General features: G+C 32.2%; 1 protein-coding gene across 1 annotated transcript; it reads right to left on the reverse strand.

The window, feature by feature from the left end:
* Nucleotides 1-1,070: 1,070 nt before the first annotated feature.
* LOC100260276 (uncharacterized oxidoreductase At4g09670) lies at nucleotides 1,071-7,315 on the reverse strand. The gene is made up of 2 exons (XM_002265036.5): nucleotides 6,719-7,315; nucleotides 1,071-1,812 (listed from the first exon to the last, which is right to left on the reverse strand). The coding sequence occupies exons 1-2, from the start codon at nucleotides 7,178-7,180 to the stop codon at nucleotides 1,198-1,200; spliced, it is 1,077 nt and encodes a 358-aa protein (XP_002265072.1). The 5' UTR covers nucleotides 7,181-7,315; the 3' UTR covers nucleotides 1,071-1,197.
* Between the last annotated feature and the right edge of the window lie 406 nt (nucleotides 7,316-7,721).

Genomic DNA, 7,721 nt, shown 5'->3' on the forward strand with positions numbered 1-7,721 from the left:
TGATATATTTTATGCATACGATAACAAGATTGAGCTTATTGGATCCACATGTAGTGATTGGATAGGTGATGTAGAAAAGTGAAAAAGTACTTTGAGTTATGCATTTAATCTAGGTTCAGAAGTTTTTTCTTGGTCATCAAAGAAACAATAGGTAGTTAGTTTGTTGACAGTGAAAGTTGAGTATATTGCAGTCAATAGTGGTGCTACTCAAAAGGTAGCATCAAATGTTTTTTGACTTGAAACAAACTCAGGAAGTTCTCATAAAGTTTTTTTTGTGATAATAAATCAACAATCGCATTAACTAAGAATCCATTTTTTCATAGAAGAAGTAAACACATTGACATCAAATTTCATTACATTCGTGATTTGGTGAAAGACAAAGAAATTATGCTTGATTTTTGTTCTTCTAAAAATCAAGTTGCAAAATTTCTTGTAAAGTCAATCAAGGTGGAAACATTACTCAAGTTGAAGAAGAAGAGGATGGTGAAATTTGAAGAGTTTGGTTTCAAGTGGATAATGTAAAAATCCTAATTAAACCAAAACTATGTTTCCTTAGGATATTAGAATTATTAATATTTCAATTTGGTTCTTTCCTAAAATTTAGAATCATAATTCTATTAAAAATTTAGTTTTTATAACAATTAAATTTTTATAATTGTTCCTATATATATATATTAAAAAATAATAGAAAACATGGTATGATAAATTTTACATAATTATGATCTCCTTCATTGTTTTTCATCTTTTTGTGTGGAAAAATTATTAATTCTTGTACTGAAAAAGATTATTATTGGTGGCTCACAGTCTCATCCATATAATCATCGTGCATCGAAGGGTGTAAATGCCCTATTCAGTTGATATGGCCGCTACGGACATCGGCAATGTTAGTATAGATCATTTCAACCAGACTCTAAACACGCATAAAAGCATGAGATGACTTGAATCGTAAACCCAATTCAACATGGCCACTACTGGAGTCGTCTATAATTTCATGTTAAGACTAGTCCTATCGATTATGCATGCATAAGAATAGTAGAATGGCAAGCGTTTCAAGTATTGGCCCATGTATATAACATAGAAACAAGCCTTCTTTACTTACTAATTTAGCAACGTCCAGCAAAGTTCATTCAAAAGAAGCACTCATCAAGTCCAAGGCACTAAAAACCAAACATAGGATGGGAAAGTTTTATCAAACCACTAAAGCTCAACGGGCTCAAGCCCCCTCTCGATTGAGACCTTCACAGCATCCAGCACCAGCTGTGTCTTCCGACTGAGAGTTGGCCACTTTTGCTCAAGTTTTGAACCATTTCTTTTAATGTCTGCAACCAAACCGGAAAATTCTTTCACCATGAGAGCCTCCTGAGGAAGATCTGTTGTGACGACATGCTCGCTTGGCATTGTTTTCCACCCTGTCACGAGGTCATTGAACCAAGACTCTATACCAGCAGAAAAAGCGGCACTGTCCTCTTTAACAGGAATAACGAAGTCCTGAACCTGCAAAGTTCCCTTTGTTCCAATAGCAGTTATATTCATTGTCAAATTGGCTTGGAAGGAGCAATTGAAGGTTGCTACTTTGCCATCTTCCCATAGTAGAGAAGCCCCGCATGATGTAAGTACCCCTGCTTCATTGAAAACAGTCCCAGGCAAAGCTTTCACTGATTTAGGCAGTTCATAGTCAACAGCAAACAGGATTGCCCTAATGCAGTACCACCCAACATCACCAAGAGCACCAAGGGCATCAAGGTCTGGCTTAACACGAATGTTATTCTCATGAAAATCAGAAGTAGCCAAATATGTGAAGCAGGATTGCACCTGTGGAACCAAGGAGAGGTCAATCTTTGGAAGATATTCTTCTCCAAACAGCTATCATGGAATAGACAAGATGATAAGGACATGGAGAGTTGTTAAGCATGTATCCTATGCTCCTAGCTCTTAAATGTCAACTTCATCAATAGCTAAAAGGACAATACATTTACAAGGCAAAGACAAAGTTCATTTTTCAATCTTATCACATTGCAAATTAAACAAAAAACCTCATCCAAGCAAGCGGAATTCCAAAAGAAATATTGATTTTCTACATGGGATTCCTGATATTCTTTATGAAATATGGCGAGATTTATTGGTTGCTGGCCATTTGAGTGGAACCCTACCTATGAGTTTGAGCACGAGGTCAATGAAACAATAAGTAGTCCAAAAAGTATAGTTAAATATACGTCCTCACCTTATATTGAAGAGTACATCATGTAACTGAAAAAAGGGAGAAAACTGAACAGGAATATGAAAAACCAAAGAAATAATGGGAAGCTCATGTCATTGCTCTGCTTCCTTTCTTGAGAAACAATATCAAAACTAAATGCAGAATTAAAATAATAGCCTGAACCTTCGCTGGCCTACCTAATCACCATAAGATGTGTCACTACAAAAGAAAATTCCTGATAATTTGATGCAAAACATCATAGCAAGAAGGCAAAATTGGGATTAAGCTTGTTTTTTTTTTTTTCTATTTTTCATTTCTAAATAATAGAAAATTAGTTTCGAAAATAATTATCAAAAAGGGCTTAATGCAACATTTCCATTTCATAACCCACTTGATCTAAACAGTTGAATATCTAAAAAAAATCATTATCAATGGTTAAATAAATTAAATAAAAATTATTAAAATATGTATTAGCTCCTATGACAATTAATCTTTTTTCCTCTCCTTACTTTTGCTTATTTTGTCTTGCCCTCTATTCATTTTGTTACAGTACAAGTGCACAGGTAGAAAATGACAAGCGAAAAGAAAAAATAAATAAATACAATAAAGAAAGTTCCAAAAATAGAACAAAATAATAGGTAACCTAGTAATGTCTTTTCCCTTTTTTTTGCCTCACCAAACGTTGTTCTTTCCTTTCTCTCCTAACAGGGCTATAGTGTTAATTCCAAATTCCTGTCCTAGGAATTTCAGACCAATTCCAATAGATAGGGAGAATTGTGCTTTCAGGTTATTTGAGCCTAATGATTGGTCCAACATCCTCCTATCACCCATATTTGAGCTTAAAACTTAAGGATGGAGCGGAAATTATGGCAAAAAATATTATCTTTCAAAAATCTCTAAAATACCCTTAACCGTTAAATGAAAATAAACAACCCCTACTCTCACCTCTCTCTCTTCATTTATCTTATTCTTCTCTCATTTATTAGTGACACCAAGTAAAATGATTGTTGGGATGGGACACTATTTCCACCCATCATTTTTCTCAAATAAATTGAATATTGGAGATGAATGGTTAAAAATTAATAATTGTTGTTAAATATATTTTTGAAGTAAATATTTTTTAAATACCTCATGAGATATTATTCTTTTTTTTAAACTTATAGTATATAGAATAAATATTTTTTAAATACCTTAGAAAATGTTTTTCTATTATATACTTGTTGTACATAACTTCTCATATATATTAAACACCTCATAAAATATTATTATGTTTTTTTTTTCTAATTTACAAATTAGACATATGTTGTTTATTATTTCTCACATTATTATAGAAATAAAGTAAACACTCATATACATACACACACAAATAATTGGCAGAATCAAAGTGTTCCCATTATTAAAAATTTCTTCATTTCAAAATTACCTAATCACCACACACCACACTCAACCACCCCGCGCCCCCGGCCCCCCCCCCCCCCCCCCCCCCCCCCCCCCCCCAAAAGATAAAAACCCATTAAAATAAACATTTTCCTATTAAGATAAAAACCATGGAATCTTCAAAACTATAATTACAACCAAAAAATTTAATTTTAAAATTAATTCCATAATTTTAATTAATGATTTAAAAAAATAAAAATGCTACAAAAAATAATTTTTGTTCATTTTTAATTCCATTTAAATATAATTTTTTTAACCTCTATTGATAAAAGTGAAATTATGTTTATAAGGGTAAAATAGTAAAAATATATATTTCATTCAATTTACTTGTAATAAACAATTCAAACATGATTAATTTTAATTTTATTTCCTATATTTTAATTTTGGTAGGGAAGGTCTTAATCATTTGATAAAAAAAAAAACATATCAATAATCGTCTTAATCTCAAGTTCAAGTTGTTTACAAATTGCACAAAACCTATTAGAAATCTTGTACACCCCTTGTACAGTTAGTACATTTGTCTTGTATAGTTAGTGTAATATACTTGCACAGTAGTGCAAATTTCATGTAGATTCATAAATAATGTGTCCACTTAGGTGTATGAACTACGTTTCCAATTGTTTGGTTTAGAAAATGGTGGAAGACTTAAGAACACCATTTTTCCTCAAACATTAGTAATGAAGCATTCAAATTGTCATGTGTGAGTTAAATAAAACACATGACATGGGTGTGTGATGAAGGAATGTGTGACATGAGAGTGTGTAGTCCTTCAGTGACAAGAAAAATAAAAAGAGTAGTACATAATCGATTGAAATCCTATATAAAGGCTAGCTTGTACACCGGACCCTTGTATAATTAATACATTTTCCTTATACAATTAGTGCAACACTCTTGTAAAAGGATGCAAATTCCATGCACATACATAAATAATATGCCTACATAGATATGTGAACCATGTTTCCAATTGTTAGGTTTAGAAAATGATGAAAGACTTAAGAATAATTTTTTTCCCTAAACATCATTAGTGGGGTAAATATTCAAATTGTTTTGTGTTGGTTAAATAAAGTACATGAGATTTGTATGTGATTAAGGAATGTATGACATGAAAGTGTGTAGTCCTTTAAGTGATAAGAAAAATAAAAGGAGTGGTTCAAAAACTATTAAAATCCTATATAAAGGGTAAACTTGTATACCCCTTGTATAGTTAGTATATTTATCTTGTACATTTAGTGTAATACTCTTATAAAATGTTGTAAATTTCATACACATGCATAAATAATGTGTCCACGTAGATTAATGACCCATGTTTCCAATGGTTTAGTTCAGAAAACAGTGGAAGACTTAAAAACAAAATTTTTCTCAAACATTATTAGTGAGTAAGTATTCAAATTACCATGTGCAAATCAAACAAAGTGCATGAGATGGGTGTGTGATGAAGGAATGTGTGGCATGAGAGTGTCTAGTCTTTGGGTGACAAGAGAAATAAAATGAGTGGTTCAAAATCGACCAATATCCTACACAAAAGGCAACCTTGTTTGAATTGTCATGTATCAATTAAATAAAGTGTATGAGATGAGTATGTGATGAAGGAATGTATGGCATGAGAGTGTGTAGTCTTTGGTGATAAGAAAAAAAAATGAGTGGTTCAGGATCGATTGAATTCTTGCATAAAAAATAGTCTTGTACACCCCTTGTATAGTTAATACATTTGTTTTATATAGTCAGTATAACATCCTTATATAGTTGTGTAAATTTCATCCACATGTATAAATTATATCCATATTAGTGTATAAACTATGTTTTCAATGGTTTAGTTTAGAAAATGATGGAAGTCTTAAGAACAAAACTTTATATTAGTAAAATTCAAAACTTTCAAATAATTATTATATCCTCATATATGAGTTTTTTATATTTGTAATTTTTTATTTAAAGTGAAGTCATACCATTAAATAATTTTAAGAGGTAAATTGTTTAATTATAATATGCAAAAAAAAAAAATCGTTTAAAAATCGAGATGGAGAAGTTTATTTAATCATAAAAAATATTTTAAGCATTAAAAAATTTCCCAATTTTATTTATTTATTTATTTATTTATTTATTTATTATTATTATTATTATTATTATTATTAGTTTGCAATGAAGAAGAAAAGAAGAAGAGAAAAAGTAAAACGCCTTTTTGGGTTTTATTTGCTTTTCAAATTTTATTATACATTAATATACTTTTTATATTATTTGTTTCAAAAGAAGTATATTTTTCCTAATAATTATGATATTATTTAATGAATTCTATTGGAGCCTCCGTATATCTTAGAGGGGTATTTTTGTTTCTAACTATTTCATATCCTTTTAGGGGTGTAATTTGGACAGGTTGACCCGATCAACCTAATGTTTGGACAAAGTAGTGTAAATATTTTCATTACTCAAATTTTTTCAATCCGAAATCAATTTGGATTGACTTCGGACTAAGGTTTAAACAATTTAAGCTTAATCTGAACATGATTTAATATTTTTATAATATTTATAATAATTATTATCTTATAAAACATTATTCATTTTTTTTTACATTAAAAAAAATATTAAATGATAATCATATCATATTTTTATTTTGAAAGATATGTAAGCTTATTTTTATATTTTTATTATTATCTTAAATTTCGTATAAATAATATAGAAAAAAAATTTGAGTGGACTTTGAATCATGCAACCTGAACAATCAAGTTTATCTTGAGTTAACCCCCGATCAACCCAAATTAAACTTGACCAATCTAGTTCAACCCGAGTTTAGTAAAATAAGATTGAGTTGAATTTGGATTGATTACCTTGGGTTAAAGAATGGATTGGATTAAGTAAGTTGGGTTAAAGAACGGATCGGGTTTAACTTGGATTAAATGTTTCTTAGGGTTGGTTCGGATTAACCATAAATTCAAAGAAACTGGTCAAGTTATCATATCCTTTTTTCCATTTCCTTGCAATTCTGTAAAGCCAAACAGGACAGAATTCCAAGTTAATTTTCACCCACGGTGTTTGTTGAGACCCATAATTTCCATCTTTGGAGAATTTTCCTATATATTCACAGTCACATACCGATTTGAGTTGACCAAAACGCTGCGGATCGGAGAGGAGCTCCTTCATCTTAGCCGTCCGAGGGTGGTGCATCCACATCGTACCGTCCATAAACTGCACTCCATTGGATTCGCACGCCTCCAAGATCTGATCCAACTCCGCCACATTCAGAGCCACAGGCTTCTCCAGAAGCACATGCTTCTTCTTCTCCGCCGCCAGCACAGCCCACTTCAAGTGCAAGCTCGTGGGCAGCGGCACGTACACGGCGTCCACGCCGGGGTCGTCCAGCACCGCCTCGTAGCTGCCGTAAATCTTAGCCGAGGGAGGGAATCCGTTTGCGGCGGCGAACCTCCTGGCCTTCTCCAGCGAACGGCTGCCGACGGCGTACAGCGTGGCGTTGGGGGCGAGCGTTATCGCTCTCGATACCTTGCGTGCTATTTCGGCGCAGCCCAAAATCCCGAATTGGATCGGCGTTTCGGCCATGTCGTTTGGGAATCGGAGAGAGCGTATCGGTTACGGACAGTGTAAAGGAAAGCAGTGTTGTCTGCTTTAAGATGAGGGCAGCTATGAGTTCCAAAATTGCTTAAATAAAACGGCATCATCAGGTCCATTCGCACGTCACATCGACGGTGCAAAGGTTCTCCTTCATCGAAAGTGCCGTATTGCTTTCATTGGGGTCCAATCACTGGTATTTAGTTCTACTACGGAAACGGTTCTGTGGACGTCTCTATCCTCAATAATATATAAACATATTTAACCATCATTGCATTTCAATTTCGTTAATCAACACTCTTATCAATAAATTATTTTTATAAAATTTATATTTTTGGATAATTTTGCATAAATGCATTCAACAACTCTCTAAAAATTAAATTTTTTTTAAATAAATGACGATTTAATGTATTTATATAAAATGGTGCAAATGAAATCATTTTTTTTTCTATGCTGTTATTTATATTTTTATTCTTGTTGATATTATGCATATTATGTTAATTCATCTATATTGCATATATTATTATTATTA

This window comes from Vitis vinifera, chromosome 18 (assembly GCF_030704535.1).
Source record: "Vitis vinifera cultivar Pinot Noir 40024 chromosome 18, ASM3070453v1".
Taxonomy (NCBI): Eukaryota; Viridiplantae; Streptophyta; class Magnoliopsida; order Vitales; family Vitaceae; genus Vitis; species Vitis vinifera.